This window comes from Schistocerca piceifrons, chromosome 6 (genome assembly GCF_021461385.2).
Source record: "Schistocerca piceifrons isolate TAMUIC-IGC-003096 chromosome 6, iqSchPice1.1, whole genome shotgun sequence".
Lineage (NCBI taxonomy): Eukaryota > Metazoa > Arthropoda > Insecta > Orthoptera > Acrididae > Schistocerca > Schistocerca piceifrons.
In genome coordinates, this window is record NC_060143.1 from 198642755 (window position 1) to 198668753 (window position 25999).

General features: G+C 40.6%; 1 protein-coding gene across 1 annotated transcript; it reads right to left on the minus strand.

Moving 5' to 3' along the window:
* Positions 1-1146: 1146 nt before the first annotated feature.
* LOC124803232 (bifunctional protein GlmU-like) lies at positions 1147-25979 on the minus strand. Its single transcript, XM_047264412.1, is given in 2 exon segments — positions 1147-3167; positions 25722-25979. Coding segments are annotated over 2 exon segments (453 nt in total). The 5' UTR covers positions 25887-25979; the 3' UTR covers positions 1147-2879.
* Between the last annotated feature and the right edge of the window lie 20 nt (positions 25980-25999).

Consider the following 25999-nt stretch of genomic DNA (forward strand, 5'->3'; position numbering starts at 1 on the left):
ATGAGCTTTCAGTCACAGCCTTCATCTGAAAAAATGAAACACACACCATTTATTCACAAAAGCAAGCACACCAGCCCACCACCTATGGAGCTTGGGCCACAGAGATTGGAAACTTGCTCTAAATGTTAAGAAATGTAAAATTTTGCACTTCACAAAGTGAAAAAAATGTAGTATCTCATGAGTATATCATTAGTGAGTCACTGCTGGCATCAGCCAACTCATATAACTATCTGACAGTTTGTAGAGAGGTGCAGTGCAATGAACAAATAGGATCTGTCGTAGGTAAAGCAGATGATAGACTTCGGTTTATTGGTAGAATACTGGGGAAGTCTGATTAATCGAGAAAGGAGATTGCTTACAAATCATTCGTGTTACTGGTTCTAGAATATTGCTCAAGTGTGTGGGGCCTCTACCAGACAAGACTAACAGGGATATTGAAGTAAACAGAAAAGGGCAACACAAATGGTCACGGGTTTGTTTAATCCGTGGAAGAGTGTCGCACAGATAATGAAGGAACTGAACTGGATACTCCTGAAGATAGATGTAAACCATTCTGAGAAAGTCTGTTAGCAAAGTCCCAAAAAATGGCTTTAAATGATTACTACACAGAATACTACAACCCCCCTACGTATCGCTCGCACAGAGATTGCAAGGATAAGATTAGAATAATTACTGCACACACACACACACACACACACAGAGGCATTCAATCATTCTTCCCATGCTCCATATGTGAATGGAACAGGAAGAAACCCTAATAATTGGTACAATGTGACATTCCCCCTGTCATGCACCTCAAGATGGTTTGCAGAGTATAGATGTAAATGCAGAATGCTGGAGTTGACAGGAGTGCTTGCCTGTGTGAATGAATGGTGTGGCCAAAAGACTGTGTGTAAGTGTCTCTTAATTGTGTCTTTCTGCAGCCTAGTGTGTTACCTGTACAGTAAGTATCCATCTTTTTCTACATTGTTGTTATTCCTACCTGGAGTTTCCAATATTGCATTTGAATTTGATAATAACTGGAGCAACCATATGATGTTAACTGTTGGGTACAAGGTGGGTTTCATCTACTGTTCAGGCTCCTGAGTTCCTGATTTGTGAGGAATTTTCCACCTCCTGATGAATATATGAATCTGGCATTAACAAAACATTACAATTACACCATAATCAATCATTCTTAGTTTTCTTGCTCATTACTTTATTTCAAATTCTATTTGGTCATTAAAGGACTGAAAGTAATTTATAAGAATCAAAGCAAACACTCAAAATTTCATTTCTCTTAGTGTTTACATGTGCTTTTATTTATGAAAAAGTTTACAAATGTAACATAATATTCAAGCAAAACATGACTGTTTCACTAAACACAAATATGTCAGCAAGAGGTAAACTACTGTGGGTCTCTTGGAGCAATAATCAGTTTCAGTTTATTGATATTCAACGTGGGCTTTTGACACTGTGTGGTGAGTGAATGATCTGAGCTGACATACCTTATAATTATATTTTATTTGCACCTAGCCTGAAATTTTAAATTACTCAAATCATTTTGGCTGGCTACACTTATTTGTAGGTCATTACCGTTTTTGATTGGAATACCTTTTCACCATCAAGTGTCACCAAAATGAAAGTTGGAAACCTCGGTATCCGTTTCACACAAAGTATGAAACTTTATTTTGTATTACTGCACATTTACTTATGAGTGAACAAGTCTAAAATGTTCTTTTTTGTGTAAGCCTACATTCCGAGCTTTGATATCTTGTCCACAAAAATGAACAACCACTAATAAGACAAACATTTAAAAGTTATTCCCATTAGTTTGCCACTTGTATCTCTATAAAGTAGTGGACCAATCTTGATATTACAATAATGGCAGGCAGATCTTTTTATTTCTTCTTTGTGAAGTAGTTATGTCATACTTCAGCAATGGAAAAGTACTATATAGCCTAGTACATTCTCGGAGCACCTAAACGCTACAAGCCTATGTTATGTTGTGATGTCAAAGCACATGAGCTAATTGGATAGCTGATGCTGTAGTGGATACAAATCATTTTTCCTCCACTATCATTTGATAAACTAATTGTCACTTTCTAATAATTATATTCATTCACACTTTATAAAATTTAATTCCTTCCTTGCACAACTGTTCTGGTTTTATCTTATTGGAACTGGAGTGTGAATCCCTGATCACTAAGTGCTCAAAATTCCACAGTTCCTCGTTCCCCAAACTCATTTCAATAGAGCAATGTAAAAAACACAAACATCAGTTTCATTCCACACCATGGTTCTACTGGAGGAGATACTTCAGTCTGAGACATATTACACCAGTCCATTTATAAGGGGATTTATAACTAAATCTTTACATTTTTTTCATACACCCAAATCGACTGAGGTTAACGTCATTAATTCAAAGAGGAGAAGAAAAAATTTCACCACCAGTGGGATTGAAACCACCACCTTTAGATTTATAATTTACACATCTGAACAAACAAAACAGTTGCAAGAAATGTTGCATCATCCTGTCCAATTTGTAAGTCTACTGCACATTCTATGGAGCAAGCAAGTAAACCCAACAAACTGGAATGGATGAAATTTCACAAAATCATGAACCTGTAAACCGCTATACTTTTATTTTGCCTTGTTTAACAGGATTATCTGTTCATTTGTCATCCAGCAGTTCTGAATGGAAACTACAATCCAGTTTAAATGCACCCATTTGAATAATAGAAGTTATACTTACAGGTGTTCATCTACATTGAAGATTTCATTTTTCTGCATGATATTTTAATAACTGACCTAGTTATCTTCAAGGTTTTGCAGCTGATGATATAGAAGTGCTGTTTGGACTCCTGCCAGACTAAATAATATCTATTATAACTAGCTAGCTACTCAGTTGTAAAACATCCTTCAGTTTGTGTTTTATGACAACTGGACACACACAGCTCACCATATCCTGTCGCACAATCCATTACTCTTGTAAACTTGTAACTAGCTGCATTCCCAACAATTATTTCTGCTGTTGTCTGCACCACCATACTATCAATCACATGACCTCCCACCACTGACCCATCATGTCTCCCTAAACACGTGTGTAAATGAGCACCATCCTGACTTACAGTTCCTGTCAAGCTAAGGATTTCCATTGGCTCTACCAGTCTCTCTTCTTTATGAGTCTGCAATTTAACCAAAACAAGTAGCAAGTAATTTTATTTTTATTTTTATTTTTGATTTCATAAATTTGTGAGTTTATTTTTTTTCTCATTATAATTCAACCAAAATATTTATCATACTGTACAAAGGTGTGAAGAAAACTAGACATTCTTAGAAAGGTTTTATTTATGTGAAACGTACACCGCATGCTACAAGACAAGGTAAAATAGAACTCGTTGCGTTGAGTTGCAGACAGCCACAATGAAAAGATTGTTAAACATTTAAGCTTTCAGACAAAAGTCCTTCTTCCAAAACAGCAGGTGCACACACACACACACACACACACACACACACACACACACACACACACACACACACACACTCTCTCTCTCTCTCTCTCTCTCTCTCTCTCTCTCTCTCTCTCTCTGAGAGAGAGAGAGAGCGAGAGAGCCAGCGGAGAGCAGAAGAGCAGAGTGGTGTGTGTGTGTGTGTGTGTGTGTGTGTGTGTGTGTGTGTGTGTGTGTGTGTGGTTTTTTAAGAAAAGATGGACTTTTTGTCTGACAGCTTAAATGTTTAGCAGTCTTTTCATTTCAATATGCCTGTCTGCAATTCAACACCTCCTCTATGTGGTGAGTAGCAATATATTCTTTCCATCCTGAGCTTTCCATTGTTTAATTTTGTTATACTCCAGTTACTTAATTATATATTTTTGGAAACAGCTTACATTGCACTTACAGCCCGTCAATATCTGTTCTATGCTGTCACAATTTGTTGCTCAAAGAATGAGTTGTGGAGCATAAATATGCTCCATTAAACTTTTAGCTTTTTTTTCTAACTTTTATTGATTAATGTTTGCCAAAAAAATAGGTGAGAACATATTAACAACATGCCCATCAACCTAAACTCTTCTAACTTGGTTAGTTGAAGGCTCACTGCATCCCAGTACATCAAAGATAAAGTGTTTCAATTCCTATTTGGATAATCATTCATTAAATTTGGAGGGTTTCCTGGTGTACATCAATGTGTCTTATGAAGAACATCACATTCGTTCTTATTCCAGAAGAGGACCATCAATTTACAAAACCTAAATATGAACACACGTATCAGTCTACGCCATCTCTGAATAGGACTTACTACTAAGACAATCCTTTTGGATTCTACAAGTCCGTCATCTCAGCAAAACTGTCCTACATCACTGTCTTTCCTGTAAATTGAACACAGAATTTCTGGCCAACAGATAGCAGCACCACTGCCAGTCAATAAAGTGCAGTCTCGCAATCTGTTTGAAGGTTCTGTAATAGTGTTACAAGTGGTTAAGAAAGCTAGCCTCACTCACAATGTCTGTGTATAACTGTCGATTTGCAGTATCGTTCTGAAGACTGATCGGGACCTTTGGTATGGAGCTGAACGGAAGGTCTAAACAAGAAACTTCACCAGTTCTGTGCTGTGATGAAACACACATGGCCAATGCTGCCTCTGATTGCTAACACCAGACCTCATCACCCAAGGGTGATATTGGCTATGTGGGTGTGAGTTGTGCCTGTGTGAATGTGATTTTTCTTTGTCTGATGAAGGACTTACCCCATTAGCTGAATATTTCTAACATTCTTTCCTCCTCTGTGGTGAGTAGCAATTTATTCAACTTGAAACACCCCCCCGCCCCAATACAAAAAATAGCATCAGCTATCAAATAAACCAACAGTTTCAATAATTATACAACAAATGCAGGGAGCAAGAATCTCAACTTATTAATTGTTATCTGACGGAGCTTTTGTGGAAAAGTCCCAAGAGGTCACATCTCTTGTAGAAATCAGTCACCCCCACAACATACTTGGAATTGAGAATCAGTTGAAACATTAAGTAGACAGTACAGAAATTTTTGAGAACACATATCAAAATGATAATTATACATTCCAGGAGGAGGAGCAGTGTTTATAGCAACCTGCAGATGCATTACATCTAGTTAACTAATGTGGGAGAAAGTAACCGCAGTCAGTGAACTTAGATAAATGATCAGGTGTTTCTACTGATTCAGCCACAGCAAGATGTCCCACAGGGTCACTCAAAGACAGCCTATATTATGTAGCATAGAAAATAACAACCCCCCTCCCCATAGATTGTAGCAGTAGATGGAGACTTTTACCAGCAAAGCATCGATGGGAAGACTATACATACATTATTAGCAAAATGGACCAACAGTCTTACGATGTATTGCTAAAAACTTGATCTGGTAACTGCCTCTAATAACCAGTCCGACAACTCACACAAGAAAGAAATATCTTTCTAAACCAGCTAGTTACAACAGATCCAATCTTTTCAAGTGTGTCCCCCATGAGAGACCATTAAGCTGTTACACAAACAGCAGTCACCAAAGACAAAAGGGTCATCAAGAAAATTAGGAGAGTATTTATATTGTTTGAATATATAGTGTGTTACTACTAACCTATTTAAAAGATAACTGAGAACATTAAGTTCAGATCTGATAACTGTGATTAAAGCTGAAAGAAAATATAAAGCTCAGTGTGGACAAGTACAATTCAAGTAAGGGGTCAACTGAAGTTTGTGGGACCACAAATCTGCTTTGACCAGTGAAACAGCTGTGATGAGTTGTTCGACTTCACTGTACTGCAGCGTATTTTAAGTGACTGCGCTTGAAGAGGGCATGCTGGAGTATGTGGTGGCACACTCTGCTGTGAGATGTTTGTTTCTAAATTATTTGAGAGTGCTGGTAATGATTCACTGGACTTCTTGAGTGCTGCTTGTACGAATAATAGTGGAAGAGGCAGTTTGTTACTGAGTTATTTATTTTCAGGTTTGGAATTATTGGTGCAGTTAGTTGTTTATGGTTGAAGATTTAGGTTTTGTTTTTCGTTAGTTATGGATATGACAACGAAGTTCACGAGTAAATCACTGCATGTTGCTGTGGGGGACGACATGTTGATCATGATTAAATGCCTATAGTTTATTCAATTTAATTGCTGACTATATCAAGTGTAACGTTAGTGGACAAAGTATGAGACTGGCCAAAGTTGCTACATTTCAAACCATGGGCATTATCAACAGGGTAATATAGGGTGTTCTATCCATTGGTCATTCAAAAGATTGTTTTGATGACACGTCTGCTATTGCCATACTACTATAGTTGATTCCGTGTAAGATGATCCATGACAGTTGGCGGCACTGTTGCCAGCTTTCAAGTGCAAATGCCTGCACGTGAAAAAGTAAGACATCTATAGAGCTCCAGTAACTGTGAGACGTTGCCATAGGTACATTTACAAAAGGGTATTACATAATTGGTGGATGTAGGTGCACAAAGCAGCCATGCCCAGCTCACTGCAACTGACATAGATTTTCTTACCCTGACTCGACTATAATGTGTCAACTGACTTTGGTTGGTAAGTATGTTTTTATCATCGTCCTTTTAACTGTACGGTATATGTTATATTGCATTTAGGAACTTTCGGCTAATTGGACATGTATCAATAATTACAGATTTCTGTAGTTGTATATATAAGTTTGCATGTAGCTGTATTGCATTCATGTACTGGTGGATGTTGTGTGGTATGACTCCTGTAGTTGATAGTATAATTGGTATAATGTCAACTTTATCCTGATGCCACATGTCCTTGACTTCCTCAGTCAGCTGGATGTATTTTTCAATTTTTTCTCCTGTTTTCTTTTGTATATTTGTTGTATTGGGTATGGATATTTCGATTAGTTGTGTTAATTTCTTCTTTTTATTGGTGAGTATGATGTCAGGTTTGTTATGTGGTGTTGTTTTATCTGTTATAATGGTTCTTTTCCAGTATAATTTGTATTCATCATTCTCCAGTACATTTTGAGGTACATACTTGTATGTGGGAACGTGTTGTTTTATTAGTTTATGTTGTATGGCAAGCTGTTGATGTATTATTTTTGCTACATTGTCATGTCTTCTGGGGTATTCTGTATTTGCTAGTATTGTACATCCGCTTGTGATGTGATCTACTGTTTCTATTTGTTGTTTGCAAAGTCTGCATTTGTCTGTTGTGGTATTGGGATCTTTAATAATATGCTTGCTGTAATATCTGGTGTTTATTGTTTGATCCTGTATTGCAATCATGACTCCTTCCATCTCACTGTATATATTGCCTTTTCTTAGCCATGTGTTGGATGCATCTTGATCGATGTGTGGCTGTGTTAGATGATACGGGTGCTTGCCATGTAGTGTTTTCTTTTTCCAGTTTACTTTCTTTGTATCTGTTGATGTTATGTGATCTAAAGGGTTGTAGAAGTGGTTATGAAATTGCAGTGGTGTAGCTGATGTATTTATATGAGTGATTGCTTTGTGTATTTTGCTAGTTTCTGCTCGTTCTAGAAATAATTTTCTTAAATTGTCTACCTGTCCATAATGTAGGCTTTTTATGTCGATAAATCCCCTTCCTCCGTCCTTTCTGCTTAATGTGAATCTTTCTGTTGCTGAATGTATGTGATGTATTCTATATTTGTGGCATTGTGATCGTGTAAGTGTATTGAGTGCTTCTAGGTCTGTGTTACTCCATTTCACTACTCCAAATGAGTAGGTCAATATTGGGTATAGCATAAGTATGTATAGCTTTTGTCCTGTTTCTTGCTGTCAATTATGTTTTCAGTATTTATCTATAGTTTTCTTTTAGTTCTTCTTTAATATTTGTATTATCTATTCCTAATTTTTGTCTGTATCCTAGATATTTATAGGCATCTGTTATTTCCATCGCTTCTATGGAGCCGCTGTGGTTATCCAATATGTTATCTTCTAGTTTAGTGTGTTTTCCCTTGACTACGCTATTTTTCTTACATTTGTCTGTTCCAAAAGCCATATTTATATCATTGCTGAATACTTCTGTTATCTTTAGTAATTGGTTGAGTTGTTGATTTGTTGCTGCCAGTAGTTTTAGATCATCCATGTATAGCAAATGTGTGATTTTGTGTGGGTATGTTCCAGTAATATTGTATCCATAATTTGTATTATTTAGCATGTTGGATAGTGGGTTCAGAGCAAGACAGAACCAGAAAGGACTTAATGAGTCTCCTTGGTATATTCCATGCTTAATCTGTATTGGCTGTGATGTGATATTATTTGAATTTGTTTGGATATTAAGTGTGGTTTTCCAGTTTTTCATTACTGTGTTTAGGAACTGTATCAATTTAGTATCTACTTTGTATATTTCCAATATTTGTAGTAACCATGAGTGGGGTACACTATCAAAAGCTTTTTGGTAATCAATGTATGCGTAGTGGAGCGACCTTTGTTTAGTTTTAGCTTGATATGTCACCTCTGCATCTATTATCAGTTGCTCTTTACATCCTCGTGCTCCTTTGCAACAGCCTTTTTGTTCTTCATTTATAATTTTGTTCTGTGTTGTATGTGTCATTAATTTCTGTGTAATGACTGAAGTTAATATTTTGTATATTGTTGGTAGGCATGTTGTTGTTGTTGTTGTGGTCTTCAGTCCTGAGACTGGTTTGATGCAGCTCTCCATGCTACTCTATCCTGTGCAATCTTTTTCATCTCCCAGTACCTACTGCAACCTACATCCTTCTGAATCTGCTTAGTGTATTCATCTCTTGGTCTCCCTCTACGATTTTTACCCCTCCACGCTGCCCTCCAATACTAAATTGGTGATCCCTTGATGCCTCAGAACATGTCCTACCAACCGATCCCTTCTTCTGGTCAAGTTGTGCCACAAACTTCTCTTCTCCCCAATCCTATTCAATGGCATGTTATGGGGCGATATTTTGCTGGGTTTGCTGTGTCTGCTTGATCTTTAGGTTTCAGATAAGTTATTCCATGTGTAAGTGTATCAGGGAATGTGTATGGGTCTGCAATGTAAATGTTAAATAATTTATATCTAAAAACAAAGATGATGTGACTTACCAAATGAAAGTGCTGGCAGGTCGACAGACACACAAACAAACACACAAAATTCTAGCTTTCGCAACCAACGGTTGCTTCGTCAGGAAAGAGGGAAGGAGAGGGAAAGATGAAAGGATGTGGGTTTTAAGGGAGAGGGTAAGGAGTCATTCCAATCCCGGGAGCGGAAAGACTTACCTTGGGGGGAAAAAGGCAGGTATACACTAGCGCGCGCGCGCACGCACGCACGCACGCACGCACGCACGCACACACACACACACACACACACACACACACACACACACACACACACACACACACACGAGCAGACATTTACAAATGTCTGCTCGTGTCTGTGTATGTGCGGATGGATATGTGTGTGTGTGTGTGTGTGTGTGTGTGTGTGTGTGTGTGTGTGTGTGTGGGTGCGAGTGTATACCTGTCCTTTTTTCCCCGAAGGTATGTCTTTCCGCTCCCGGGATTGGAATGACTCCTTACCCTCTCCCTTAAAACCCACATCCTTTCATCTTTCCCTCTCCTTCCCTCTTTCCTGACGAAGCAACCGTTGGTTGCGAAAGCTAGAATTTTGTGTGTATGTTTGTGTTTGTTTGTGTGTCTGTCGAGCTGCCAGCACTTTCATTTGGTAAATCACATCATCTTTGTTTTTAGATATATTTTTCCTACGTGGAATGTTTCCCTCTATTATAATGTTAAATAATTTAGTTAGATGTGAATGTGTTGAGGTGAACTTCTTTAGCCAGAAATTTGCTATTTTATCTTTTCCAGGGGCTTTCCAATTGTGAGTAGAATTAATTGCTTGGGTGACTTCATGTTGCAAAATTATCACTTCAGGCATTTGTGGTATCATCTTGTATGTGTGTGTTTCTGCTTGTATCCACCGTGCATGCCTGTTATGTTGTACCGGGTTTGACCATATGTTGCTCCAGAAGTGTTCCATGTCTGTTATGTTTGGTGGATTGTCTATTTTAATGTGTCTGTTATCTATTGTCTGGTAAAATTTCTTTTGGTTTGTGTTGAATGTTTGGTTTTGTTTCCTTCTATTTTCACTTTTTTTGTATCTTCTAAGTTGTTTGGCCAATGCTTGTAATTTCTGCTTCTTTTCATCTAATTGCTCTATCGCTTCTTGTGAGATTTTACCTAACCTTTTTCGTTTTTTTTTTCCTGACATTTCATTTCATATAAATTATTATTATTATTATTTCTTTCCTTTCTCAGACGTTATGTCTGGTCAAAAATGGAAAGTGACGCGGACCTTGATCAAGCGTGACTTCCTTTTAACTGTACGGTATATGTTATATTGCATTTAGGAACTTTCGGGTAATTGAACATGTATCAATAATTACGGATTTCTGTAGTTGTATATATAAGTTTGGATGTAGCTGTATTGCATTCATGTACTGGTGGATATTGTGTGGTATGACTCCTGTAGTTGATAGTATAATTGGTATAATGTCAACTTTATCCTGATGCCACATGTCCTTGACTTCCTCAGCCAGTTGGATGTATTTTTCAATTTTTTTCTCCTGTTTTCTTTTGTATATTTGTTGTATTGGGTAGGGATATTTCGATTAGTTGTGTTAATTTCTTCTTTTTATTGGTGAGTATGATGTCATGTTTGTTATGTGGTGGTGTTTTATCTGTTATAATGGTTCTCTTCCAGTATAATTTGTATTCATCGTTCTCCAGTACATTTTGTGGTGCATACTTGTATGTGAGAATGTGTTGTTTTATAAGTTGATGTTGTAAGGCAAGCTGTTGATGTATTATTTTTGCTACATTGTCATGTCTTCTGGGGTATTCTGTATTTGCTAGTATTGTACATCCGCTTGTGATGTGATCTACTGTTTCTATTTGTTGTTTGCAAAGTCTGCATTTATCTGTTGTGGTATTGGGATCTTTAATAATATGCTTGCTGTAATATCTGGTGTTTATTGTTTGATCCTGTATTGCAATCATGAATCCTTCCGTCTCACTGTATATATTGCCTTTTCTTAGCCATGTGTTGGATGCGTCTTGATCGATGTGTGGCTGTGTTAGATGGTACGGGTGCTTGTCATGTAGTGTTTTCTTTTTCCAATTTCCTTTCTTCGTATCTGTTGATGTTATGTGATCTAAAGGGTTGTAGAAGTGGTTATGAATTTGCAGTGGTGTAGCCGATGTTTTTATATGAGTGATTGCTTTGTGTATTTTGCTAGTTTCTGCTCGTTCTAGAAAGAATTTTCATAAATTGTCTACCTGTCCATAATGTAGGTTTTTACATGTCGATAAATCCCCTTCCTCCTTCCTTTCTGCTTAATGTGAATCTTTCAGTTGCTGAATGTATGTGATGTATTCTATATCTGTGGCATTGTGATCGTGTAAGTGTATTGAGTGCTTCTAGGTCTGTGTTACTCCATTTCACTACCCCAAATGAGTAGGTCAATATTGGTACAGCATAAGTATTTATAGCTTTTGTCTTGTTTCTTGCTGTCAATTCTGTTTTCAGTATTTTTATTAGTCTTTGTCTATATTTTTTTTTAGTTCTTCTCTAATATTTCTATTATCTATTCCTATTTTTTGTCTGTATCCTAGATATTTATAGGCATCTGTTTTTTCCATCGCTTCTATGCAGTCGCTGTGGTTATCCAATATGTAATCTTCTTGTTTAGTGTATTTTCCCTTGACTATGCTATTTTTCTTACATTTGTCTGTTCCAAAAGCCATATTTATATCATTGCTGAATGCTTCTGTTATCTTTAGTAATTGGTTGAGTTGTTGATTTGTTGCTGCCAGTAGTTTTAGATCATCCGTGTATAGCAGATGTGTGATTTTGTGTGGGTATGTTCCAGTAATATTGTATCCATAATTTGTATTATTTAGCATGTTGGATAGTGGGTTCAGAGCAAGGCAGAACCAGAAAGGACTTAATGAGTCTCCTTGGTATATTCCACACTTAATCTGTATTGGCTGTGATGTGATATTATTTGAATTTGTTTGGATATTAAGTGTGGTTTTCCAAGTTTTCATTACTATGTTTAGAAACTGTATCAATTTAGGATCTACTTTGTATATTTCCAATATTTGTAGTAACCATGAGTGGGGTACACTATCAAAAGCTTTTTGGTAATCAATGTATGCATAGTGTAGCGACCTTTGTTTAGTTTTAGCTTGATATGTCACCTCTGCATCTATTATCAGTTGCTCTTTACATCCTCGTGCTCCTTTGCAACAGCCTTTTTGTTCTTCATTTATAATTTTGTTCCGTGTTGTATGTGTCATTAATTTCTGTGTAATGACTGAAGTTAATATTTTGTATATTGTTGGTAGGCATGTTATGGGGCGATATTTAGCTGGGTTTGCTGTGTCTGCTTGATCTGTTGGTTTCAGATAAGTTATTCCATGTGTAAGCGTATCAGGGAATGTGTATGGGTCTGCAATGTAACTGTTAAATAATTTAGTTAGATGTGAATGTGTTGAGGTGAATTTCTTTAGCGAGAAATTTGCTATTTTATCTTTTCCAGGGGCTTTCCAATTGTGAGTAGAATTAATTGCGTGGGTGACTTCATGTTGCAAAATTATCACTTCAGGCATTTGTGGTATCATCTTGTATGAGTCTGTTTCTGCTTGTACCCACCGTGCATGCCCGTTATGTTGTACCAGGTTTTACCATATGTTGCTCCAGAAGTGTTCCATGTCTGTTATGTTTGGTGGATTGTCTATTTTAATGTGTGTGTTATCTATTGTCTGGTAAAATTTCTTTTGGTTTGTGTTGATTGTTTGGTTTTGTTTCCTTCTATTTTCACTTTTTTTGTATCTTCTAAGTCGTTTGGCCAATGCTTGTAATTTCTGCTTCTTTTCATCTAATTGCTCTATCACTTCTTGTTGTGAGATTTTACCGAACCTTTTTCGTTTTTTTTCTGACATTTCATTTCTTATAAATTGTGTTAGCTGTCCGATGTCTTTTCTCAGTTTTTCTATTCTGATCTGTAGCCTGTGTGCCATGCTGGTTTTGTGGGTTTCTTCTGTGTGTTGGTTGGTTCTGATCTCTGCCTAGTGTGTATATTTAGTGTAGTTAGTGCTCCTATATAAACCAGTAGTTGTAACTCTTCCATAGTTGTGTTTTCATTTATTTTGTTGTGTATGATTGTGTTGTTGATAGTTGTTATTGTTGTTTCGACTTGTGGGTTATTTGGCGGTCTATGCAAGAATGGTCTAATATCTGTATTTGTGTCTTTGTATTCTATATATGTCAGCTGAAATTTTTCTTCTACATCTAACATGTGTGTCACTTCGTGTTCTATTTGTGCTTGTTCTGGTGGCTGTCTTAAGATTTCGTTTTCCTCTGATTGTTTAATTGATGCGTGTTGTACATTGTTTGTTTGCTCTGGGATGTTTGAGTCCATTACTGTATTTTCTCCTTCTTCTGATTGCACATTGTTTTGTTCCAGTATTTGTTGTACTTGTTGTTTGATGTTTTCTAATTCTGACTGGGGTATCCTGTTATTTTTTATTATTACACGGATCTGATCAGCTAGTCGTTGTTCTGTTAAAAATTTTAATTCTGGGTATCTGGTAATAAATGTTGTGTATACTTGGGATCTGTATCCAGTTGTGTTGGTTCCTAAGTTTGTTGCTTGGTAATAACAGAACATGAGGTGTCGGTTAACTTCATCGTCTTAGATATGGGGTCACCTTCTGGGGAAACTCTAAAATAGCTAATAGCACATTTAAACTACAAAAAAGGGCCATTAGAATCTTGTTCGGGTGCAAGCCTAGAGACTCTTGTAAACCCCTGTTTAAGAAATCTGGTATTCCCCCATTACCGTGTGTATACATTATGGAAACCCTTTTGTTCTTTAAATTAAATGCAATAGGCAAGGACCAGAGGCTACAAAAAAACTGTGATATACATGAGCATTTTACCAGACAAAACAGGAACTTACATATGACTCAAATCAGCACAGCACTGTGCCACAAAGGTACTTTTCACATGGGAGTTAAGCTTTATAACAAACTTCCTGAAAACATAAAAGCTATCACTGAGGTCAATACATTTGGAAAATCTCTAAAGTCATATTTACAGCATCACTGCTTTTATTCCATTGATGAATATTTAAATTTATGAAATGTGTTATATAAATACTTGTGTGTAAAGTATATTATTGTAAGCTTAAATATGTATGCCTTGAAATTACTTTCAGCCTGTATATTTATAAGTTGACTTGTCCAATGTCTTATGCATAAGCTGCTATGTAGACAACAGGACCAATAAAATACAATCTACAATCTCATCCTCTGTCTTTGTTTTCCTTCTAGAGTGGTTGCAGGAAGCATATCCTGCAAAACACCTCTATTTGGATTTAAATCATTTTCCAGTTGGCTAGCAGTGTCGTTACCATTGTGGGCGGGCATAGGGTTCAAGCGTCGTCCCCGACCATGTCGGCGCTTGTCCGAGGCTTCTTTAGTTCTGTCCTGAACCAACTAATCACACTAAAAGGGGGGTTAGCCCTATTAGTGGTTTGTTCTTTTCGTCGCCTTTTACGACTGGCAGAACTTACAGGAGGCCTATTCTTTTCCTGGGCCTCCACGGGAAAATTATTATTATTATCATCATCATTATTATTGTAGTAGGCCCTATGTATGGTGCATGTGTTTATGTGGCTAACTGTGTGTTTTTTGTATACTGAAATTGGTGTTTAAGTTTTTGGCTTGTGTTGTTAGTTGGTAATTATGCTAGTCTGTGGTTGGTTGATATTGTGGAGTTCATTTTGCCTTTGTTTAGCGAAGTTACATTTTCAGCATTAGTTACATGGGTGAGTTTTGATAATTAAGGACTTTTAGAAGTGTTAAGAGTTCCAACTAATTACTGCTACTTCAGGTTTCCATCAATTCAGGAATATTAGCAGAGCACTGAAGATCGGGACTAAAGACACATGCTGCTATAAGAAGACATCCGTCCTCACATATGTGAAGGGAGTAGGATAAAAGTATTTTAAACTGATAGTAAAAGTAACACCGAGTACCCCCACTGATTTTTCTGAGTTTATTTGCGACATATGTACATAACAAGCATTTTCTGAATTTATCTACAAAAATTCCATTAAATATGGTAAAATGCATTTAAATATGGTACAAACATAAATAATTGGTTACATTATGATACCATATAAACTTTATTTATCTGTAATTTTTGTTTGTTTAGCCTACGCACAACCAAATTATAACCTTTTAATGTAATCTAGATCTCCACCACAGATCAGTCTGTCACCAAAACCAAGATTTTGGCAGGGGGGGAGGGGGGTGTGTCTATAACAATCCTAATTTACGTTCATAGAATACAGTATCTCTTGTCTCTTGTTGTGGCAATGGACTATGATTAACAAAACAAACTAGTTCTAATACGTTACTAAGAACCCATTAGATTTTTTTTTTAAGTTTCATTTAGAATTTTTTTAGATTATCATCATCCTTTGCATCGCTTACATGATACAGGAAAGGCAAAATAATATAACAAATATAAACTTAACATTTTACAATTTATTAAAAAAAATGATCCAATGAGTTAATGCACTGGTCTTTTACATGCTCACTGGACAAGTAAATAATGATTTGACATGCATGCAGTACACTCTGAGAGACACATTTATCACATCATTTAAAGTTCAAAAGAATAACAATATAAAATTTACAATTAAAATAACAATTCAAATTACATTGAAGAAAATAAAAGTATTTGTTAGTTATTTAGGGATTCAAAATATTCCTCTATATAGTCAAAACATTTATTTAGCAGGTAATTTTTTAATTCTAACTTAAATTTTCTCTCATCTTACATTCTCTCGATGCAAACTGGCAGAGCACTACACAGCTTTATTCCATAATAATTCACATTTCTGTTTTTCTAGCTCTTTCTACATGCAGATTCTTACCAAGATGTGACTGTAGTTATGGAAACCTGAATTTCTACGCAAACTTCTCAAGTATGATCTTGGATATAGTACACTTTTGAATATGTACCTACATAGTATGGTACTGTAAGTATTTTTAACTGCATGAATAAAGGGCTGTAGCGTATTTGTGGAGAGCTGTGTGAATAATTCTAATGGCCTTTCTCTGGAATTCAAAAATATCTCTCAAGCAAGATTTTGTTACACCCCAGAACATTATTCCATAAGTTACAACAGAATCGAAATAAGCAGAATGTACTGGTTTTGTACACACTGTGCTACAAACTGTAGAAATTATTCTCACAGCAAAGCATGCAGAATTGATTTTAAAAAATCTTTCCAGCCCAAGTCATAATCAATGCACATGCCCAAAATTTTTAGATACACTGTACTTTCTCCATATCCTGGTTACTCAATAATAAATACAGATCATCCTTCTCATTTGCTTTACCGTACTGTGTGTAATTTAATGTCATTTATATAGATCAGGAACAATAGAGGGCCAAGAACACTACCCTGTGAGACACCCACCCCCACTTTCTTAGTATCTGATACCCACTTTATTTTTTGCCTGTTTCGAGATGAGATTAGTTTGACAACCTGAGTTCTATGTTTGAGATTGGATTCAAATAATTTCTTCCCAATTCCTCTCATGCCTACTGCCTCCAGTTTGTCAAGGAGAATACAGTGAGGGAGAAGATCTAGGTTGGGAGAGAAGTAAAAAGACTGGATCCAACGATGGAATGAGTATCGTGTAATGCTGGAATGGAACAGGGAAGGGGCTGGATGGGTGAGGACAGTGACTAACGAAGGTTGAGGCCAGGAGAGTTACAGAAACGTAGGATGTATTGCAGGGAAAGTTCCCACCTGCGCAGTTCAGAAAAGCTGGTTTTGGTGGGAAGGAGCCATATGGCACAGTCTGTGAAGTAGCATTGAAATGAAGGATGTCATGTTTTGACAGCATGCTCAGATATAGGGTGGTCCACTTGTTTCTTGGCCGCAGTTTGTCGATGGCCACTCATGGGAACAGACAGCTTGTTGGTTGTCATACCCACTTAGAATGCAGCACAGTGGTAGCAGTTTAGCTTGTAGATCACCTGACTGATTTCACAGGTATCCCTGCCTGTGATGGGATAGGTGATGTTAGTGACCTCAGTAGAGTAGGTGGTGGTGGGAGGATATATGGGACAGGTCTTGCATCTAGGTCTATTACAGGGGTATGAGCCGTGAGGTAATGAGTTAGGAGCAGGGGTTGTGTAGGGATGGACGAGTATATTGCGTAGGTTCGGTGGACGGCAGAATACCAGTGTGGAAGCAGTGGGAAGGATAGTGAGCAGCACATTTCTCATTTCAGGACACAACAAGAAGTAGTCGAAACCCTGGAGGTGAATGTAACTCAGCTGTATAGTCCTGGGTGGTACTGAGTTATAAGGGTGAAGCTCCTCTGTGGCCGGACGGTGGGACTTTGGGAGACTGGAAAGAAAAAGCACGGATGATTTGTTTCTGTACAGTGTTGGGAGGATAATTATGGTCAGTGAAGGCTTCAGTGAGACCCTTAGTGTATTTCAAGAGGGACTGCTCGTCACTGCAAATGCGATGGCCAAGGGTGGCTAGGCAGTATAAAAGGGACTTCTTGGTAAGGAATGGGAGGCAGCTGCTGAGGTGGCCATATTGCTAGTGGTTAGTAGGTCTGATATGGATGGAGGTACTGATGTAGCTATCTTTGAGGTGGAGATCAACATCAATTTGTTATTGTCTAAAATTCTAACAATCTCTCACATACAGGTATGTATAGTTGTTTCTGTGCTATGACCTGTATGAAAACCAGGCTGGTTACAATTCAGAAAACCGAAGGTGTCAAGTTAGTGTACGAGTTTGATTTTGCTAAGTTTTTCAATGATTTTTTTAAAATGGAATTTGGATTGAGAAGGGAGGTATGTGTGCTGGGTAGTCCATGCAGTTGTGTAAAGCCACTGTGCGAAGGTGCGTAGTGGTTAGCGCATCTGTCTTGTTGGTAGGAACGACACAGCATGTTATCTTTGATGGAGAGTCATCTTCAGATTGAGAAGGTAGTTGGTTTAAAAGAGGGGGGGGGGGGGGGGGGGGGACCAAACTGCGAGGTCATTGGTCCCTTGTTCCCAGTAAATAATTGCACAATGGAAAGACGAAAAGAAAGGAGATATACAGCACAATAACAAGAGGAAGGAAGAACCAGAATAATGACAGGAGGACAACCAACACTAGCATGGATAAGACCAGGAAAAGAAAACCATAGAGAGATGCAAGAAACAGGTAGAAGGGGTAAAAACAAGAGAGCAGATGACCATGGCTAGCCGACCACGAGAATAAAAAGGAAAAGCCAGCCACTCTGCAACACATTAAAACATCCACCCTAAAAGCATTAGCATGGAGAACACAAATGGACAAAGAACATGTGCTAAAACTAATATAGAATGATAAAACCCACCGTCGCGTATAAAACGTAAAACTAAATTAGCCGATGAGACGTCAGCTAAAATTAGATATGGGCTACTGTCACCCGGGGCGCCGCACCGACACTGAGGTGGGTCATCACAGCACAGGAGGTAGCCATGTGTCATCCAAGCGTGGCCAACGTGGAGCCGGCAGAGAACCACAAAGTCCCTGTGAGAGGCCCACATGGAGGACTGCCACACATTCATAGTCTCCTTAATGGCACACAGTTTGTTGTGCATGCTGAGGTTATGCCATTCGTCTCCCAAAGCCGCAAAACCTTGCGGCACAGTACTGAATGCAGGTCAGTTGCAGAGAACCCAATTTCTGCATAGCCTGTCTGGCCAGCCTGTTGGCAAGTTTGTTGCCTGGGATTCCGAAGTTACCTGGGGGTTCACACAAACCCCACCAAACGACCCGACCGTTCCAAGGCATAGATGGAGTCCTGGATGGTCGCTATCAAAGGATGATGAGGGTAGCACTGGTTGAGAGCTTGTAGGCTGCTCAAGGAGTCAGTACACAGAAGAAACGCCTCCCCAGGGCATGAACGGAGATATAGCCACCAGCTCGGCAGTGAAAACATTGCATCCATCGGGCAAGGAATGCTGTTCAATATGTCCTCCATTGACATATGCGAAGCCGACATGAGCATCAGCCATCGAGCCGTCGATGTAAACCACTTGTTAAGACTCGAGAGGAAGTGGCAGTGGAGAGCCGTGGGCTTAACTGAGTCCTTAGAGCCATGTGAAAGGTCCAGGCGAAGCTGCGGCCTAGGTGTACACCATGGAGGTGTACGTAAATGGACCTCAAGTATAGGTGGTAAAGGCAAGGAATCCAGTTCAGAAATAAGGGATCAGACACGAACTGCAATTGGAAGCCCTCACCTGGGCTGCCGATGCGAGAGATGCACCGCCATGGGTGGGAAAAGGAGACGTGATTCAGATGCACAGGAGAACTACAAACATGTGCTATGTAACTGGCCAGCAGTTGTGCACGCCTAAGCTGCAATGGAGGCACTCAGGCTTCCACAAGGATGCTGGTCACTGGACTCGTCCTAAAAGCTTCTGCCACTAGGCAAACACCACAGTGGTACACTGGGTCAAGTAGACGGAACACTGAGGGTGATTGAACAAGGGCTCTGTAGAGCTGCAGCAGTGTAGCGCAATCTGCACCCCAGTTGGTGATGCTCAGGCAGCGGAGGGTATTGAGGTGCTGCCAGCACTTCCGCTTAAGCTGATGAAGGTGAGGAAGCCAAGTCAATCGGGGTGTCGAAAACCAGTCCTAAGAATCGAAATGTCTCCACTACTGTGAGTGGGTCGTCATTAAGGTAAAGTTCTGGTTCTGGCTGAATGGTATGACACCGAGAGAAGTGCATAACACATGACTTTGTGGCTGAAAACTGAAAACTGTGGGCTAGAGCCCATGACTGTGCTTTGTGGATGGCTCCCTGTAGGTGCCGCTAAGCAACGCCAGTACTGGTGGAGCAGTATGAAATGCAGAAGTTGTCTGCATACAGAGAAGGTGAGATGGATGGCCCGACAGCTGCTGCTAGACCGTTAATGGCCACTAAAAATAGAGAGACACTCAATACAGAGCCCTGCGAGACCCCTTTCTCCTGAATGGGGAGGGGGGGGGGGGGGGGGGGGGGGAGCTATGAGAGGCACCAGCTTGGACACAGAAAGTACGAAGTGACAAGAAATTCTGCATAAAAATCGGGAGTGGGCCTCGGAGACCCCACTCGTATAATGTAGCAAGGATATGATGTCGCCAGGTCGTGTCATATGCTTTTCGTAAATCAAAGAAGATGGCAACCAGGTGTTGGCAACTGGAAAAGGCTGTTCGGATGGCAGACTCTAGGAACACAAGATTATCAGTGACAGAGCGACCCTAGCAGAAGCTGCCCTGACATGGAGACAGTAGGCCATGTGACTCCAAGATCCAACCCAACCGCCAACATACCATATGTTCCAGCAGCTTACAAAGAACGTTGGTGAGGCTGATGGCCAATAGCTATCCACATCAAGTGAGTTGTTACTGGGTTTGAGCACCGGAATGATGGTGCTCTCCCGCCATTGCGATGGAATGCTGCCATCACACCAAATCCGGTTGAAGATGATGAGGAGATGTCGCTTGTAGTCAGATGAGAGCTGTTTAATCATCTGACTGTGGATCCGTTCTGGTCCAGGAGCTGTGTCAGGGCAATGTGCAAGGGCACTGAGGAGCATCAACTCTGTAAATGGGGCGTTATAGGGTTCACTGTGGTGTGTAGTAAACGAGAGGACTTTCCCTTCCGGCCGCTGTTTGAGAGTGCGAAAGGCTGGGGAGTAATTCTCCAACACAGAGGCTCAAGCATAGTGCTCAGCAAAGTGCTCGGCAATCATGTTTGTGTCGGTAGATAACACGCCATTTATGTTAACACTGGGAACACCTGTTGGGGTCTGGTACCCGAAAACACATTTGATCTTTGCCCAGACTTGGGAAAGTGATGTATGGCACCCAATGGTCGAGACATATCTCTCCCCGTCGTTTGATAAGTTGGTGAACACAAGCACGGAGCCGTTTAAAGTCTATGAGGTGCTACAGGGAAGGGGGCCGCTATAGAGCTCACTGACGCTCCTTAATTGCTTCAGCGACTTCCGGCAACCACCAAGGGACTGTCTTTTGCCGGGGGCACCCTAAAGAGTGAGGATCAGGTTTTCTGCCACAGAAATGGTTGTTGTCACCTGCTCAACCATCACATTGATGTTCCCATGTGGAGCAGAGGTGAAAGTTTCCAAGTCTGCCTTGTTTAAAGCCCATCTGGGCAGGCGTCTGTGGGCTTGATGCCGGGGCAGTGACAGGAAGATGGGGAAGTGGTCACTACCACACAAGTCGTCATGTACTCTCCAGTGAATAGATGGGAGAAGTCCTGGGCTGCAAATTCATAAATCAATGGCCGAGTAACTACCTCAAGTCACACTGAAATGTGTGATGGCCCCAGTATTTAAGAGGCAGAGGTCGAACTGAGACAGTAAAGTTTTGACATCTCTGTCGCAGCCAGCAAGCATGGTGCCACCCCACATGGGGTTATGGGCGTTAAAATCTCCCAAAACTAGGAACAGTTTAGGTTCAAAAATGGCTCTGAGCACTATGAGACTTAATAGCTGAGGTCACCAGTCCCCTAGAACTTAGAACTAATTAAACTAACTAACCTAAGGACATCACACACATCCACACCCGAGGCAGGATTCGAACCTGCAACCGTAGTGGTCGCACAATTCCAGACTGAAGCGCCTAGAACCACTCAGCCACTACAGCCGGCTAGGAAAGGTTTAGAGAGTTGATCAATCAGTGCAGCTAATACACTCAGGGGTACTGCATAACCTGGAGGAAGATATACATTGCAGACAGTTATTTCCTGCGCCGTCATCATTCTGACAGCCACAGCTTCAAGAGGGGTTTGAAGGGACACAGATTCACAACAGACTGAGTTTAGGACATAAACGCAAACTCCACCTGACACTCGATTACAGTTGCAACGGTTCCTGTAGTGTCCCTTATAGCTGCAGGGGTCCGTATTGCCGGGAACCAGGTTTCCTGGAGGACAATGCATAAAGCAGGTGCAAAGCTTAACAGCTGCCGTAGCCCTGCCAGGCAGTGGAAAAAAACACTGAAATTCCACTGGAGGATGACATCATCGTGAGACTGGGATGGCATGGAGCATTCAATGAGGCAGTTTACGCCTCAGAGTCATCTGCTGCTACCGACTTTTTGCCTGAGCAGTCCATATTCATTGTGTGTGAGGGTCTGGCGAGATCTTCATCCTCAGCGGACGCCAGAATCTCCACCTCGAACGCAAATGCAGAGCTTGGAGGCAGCGGTGGTGTGGGTGCCACGGAAATTCCCTTGGTCTTGGGGACCTTCTTTGTGGATTTCTCTCGCTGATCCTTGGGTTTCTCTGGCTGGGAGGAGGACTTCACTGATTCAGTCCCTGGGAGTGAGGATGAGCGTGAAGCCCTGCGACCAGCTGCTTTTGGGCTATTCATCCGCTGGCGGGTGTCATCTTTCCCAGAAACCTGGGAAGGGAGTGACCCAAGGGACCCCTTCCTAGCGAGAGCAGCCCATGACGTTGTACACTTATCCAGCTTAGAAGTGGGGATGGACGTCCCCTTGGTTGAGGGGGTGTTGCTCCTGAAATAGGTGGTGCAGGAGCAACAGGGAGGGAAGTGCCCCCCCACCATCAAGGGGCAGGTGTAGTCTTTCGGCTCTGAGAGGTGACTGGGGTTGGTGGAGCTGATGGGACTAGAACTGTTGTAGCGGGTGCGTAAGATGATGTCATGGGTACAGGACATAGGCATTTAAATTTCCTCTTAGCCTTAGTGTAGGCAGTCTGTCCAGGATCTTGTACTCCATGATTTTCCTTTCTCTCTGGAGAATCCTGCAGTCTGGCGAGCAAGGTGAATTGTGCTCTCCACAGTTGACACAGATGGAGGCAGGGCACATGGAGTATTGGGATGTGATGGGCGTCCACAATCTCTACATGTGACGCTGGAATGACAACGGGAAGACATATAACCGAACTTCCAACATTTAAAGCACTGCATTGGGGGAGGAATATAGGGTTTTACATCACAGCGGTAGACCATCACCTTGACCTTCTCAGGTAATGTATAACCGTCAAAGGCTAAGACGAAGGCACAAGTGGCAACCTGATTATCCCTCGGACCCCAGTGGACATGCTTAACGAAATGTACACCTCACCGTTCTAAGTTGGCACGCAGCTCATCGTCGGACTGCAAAAGAAGGTCCCTGTGAAATACGATACCCTGGACCATATTTAACCTCTTATGGGGCATGATGGTTACAGAAATATCCCCCAACTTGTCACAAGGGAGTAATGCCTGTGATTGGGCAGAGGATGCTGTTTTGATCAAGACTGACCCAGATCTTATTTTGGACAAGCCCTCCACCTCCCCAAACTTGTCCTCTAAATGCTCAACAAAAACTGATGCTTCATCACCATGAAAGATTCCCCATCAGCTAGCTAACATACAAGGTATCGGGGCGAATAAGAGCCGCTGCTATCCTTAGCCTGATGTTCCTCATATGGTGTGGCCAAGGAGGGGAACGATTCTGGGTCATACTTCTGTACATTGAATTGAGCCTGTGAACGCTTAGAGACTGCCGGAGTTTGACCACCAGCAAGAGATGATGTACTACACTTCATCGCATGTCATACACCCCCTCCCCATGGGCGCCATCCAGCCGCAGCAAAGGCCACCTGGCGGGTTGGCCACTGCCACGAGTCCCGATTACCCCAGAGGGGGGGGGGGGGGGGGAGGGGGGGAATCTACCCCATGGCATACATGGGGAGTTAACGGCGCAGGCATCAGCAGAGAGATCCATGTGTGGTCAGGTGGCTGCAACCAACAGGGTACATGGTGGCCCCAACACAATGGACTGGCTACCGCGCTCGATATCAGGTGCAACCAAGAAATCAAGTCCATTATCATCATCAGAGTAGAAAACTATGCTGCACAGTTGACCTCACCCAACAGTTGGAGAATGAGCAGAAGTGCAGATCCACGTCGACAAAGGATGCAATAGGTCTCACCGCACAATGGACACGATGCACCATGTAAGGCGCCCTTCCCCAATTGGCTCGTTCTTCGGCAAAATCTTGAAAATGGATGTCAAACCCTACAGGGGACCATCACAAAGACCGAAACGTGCGAGACTCCCTTTAGTTGCCTCTTACGACAGGCAGGAATGGCTCGGGCCTATTCTAACCCCCGGACCCACTGGGGGGCAGATAGAGAAGTAACTTCAGGTATGCCCCAAGCAAGTGTGTTGAGACTATCACTGTTCACGTTGCATATTAATGACCTCACAGACAATATTAATAGTAAAATAAGGCTTTTTGCAGACAATGCAGTTATCTACGATAAAGTACTATCTGAAAGAAGCTGCATATATATTCACTCAGATCTTGATAAGACTTCAATGTGGTGTAGTGATTGGCAACTTGCTTTAAATGTTGAGAAATGTAAAATTTTGCACTTCACAAAACGAAAAAACTTAGCATCCTATTGACTACAAAATCAGAGTCACTGTTGGAATCGGCCACCTAAACAAATATCTAGGTGTAACACTTAATAGGGATATGCAGTGCAACAAACAAATAGGTTCAGTCGTGGGTAAAGCAGGCGGTAGACCTCCATTTTTTGGTAGAATACTGGGGAAGTGTGATTCATCTACAAAGGAGATTGCTAAAAAATCATTCGTGTGACTGGTTCTAGAATATTGCCCAAGTGTGTGGGGCCTGTACCAGGTAAGACTAGGGACACTGAAGTACACACAAAAGGGCAGCACGAATGGTCACACGTTTGTTTAATCCCTGGGAGAGTGTCACACAGATACTGAAGGAACTGAACTAGGGAATCCTGAAGATAGATGTAAAGTATCTGGAGAAAGTCTGTTAACAAAGTTTCAAGAAATGGCTTTAAATACTGACTCGAGAAATATACTACACCCCCTACATATTGCTAACAAAGGGATCTTGAGGATAAGATTAGAATAATTACTGCACACGACTGATGACCTTAGAAGTTAAGTCCCATAGTGATCAGAGCCAATTACTGCATGCACAGAGGCATTCAATCATTCTTCCCGTGCTCCATACGTGAATTGAATAGGAAGAGACCCTAATAACCGGTAAAACAGGACGTACACTCTGCCATGCACCTCACCGTAGTTTGCAGTGTACAGATATAGGCTAGATGTAGATCTGCCTAGTGAGCAGGATATCCCGGTTTGAATCCCAGCATTGGTACAAACCTTCATTCGTTGCTTGTCTCCGTATATACATCATAGATGTTTTGAGATTTGAGAATGTCTCTGAGAACCTACTGTTTCATTTGGTTTTTGAAACCGATTGGAGGAGGGAAACATGTCTGCATTTTTCCCTAACATGCGTCTCCATTTCGTTTTGTGGGAACAAATCTAAAATGAATGACAAATTGGCAATATGTAAGATCAGTTATTTCGACATTCGTGAGGCAAATATGTTTTATTACTGACACTGGCACTTAATCTAGCTATCGGTAAGTCAATTAGCCAAATCTCACAAGAAAACATATCAGTCAAGCTCTCCGATGTAAGTATTAAATGCATAAAAACATCAATATCTAAAACGATGTAGTGAGGTGGTACAATCACCAAATGGATGGATAAAAGAATACGCGAAACTAAACCATTCACACTTGAAATCTTGATCGATGCCAAACAACGTTAGTACTCGTACTTACTACGATGCCATTTTCCACTGACGTTGCATATCGAAGTATCACTTGTGTTATACTTCCACATCAAGTAATTACAAATGCAGCATTAAGATCCCGGTCTTTAACAAATTGCAAAAGACTTGATTTTATTTCAGCGCCTGGCTGTAGACGTATGGGATATACTTCCATTCTTGACAAATAATCACTAAGAAAATGTTTTTCTAACAACGTAGAAACACTTGGCGTCTCAACAGAAACATCAGTTCTAACTTCCAAACAACAACATCGTGCACGGCGTTATT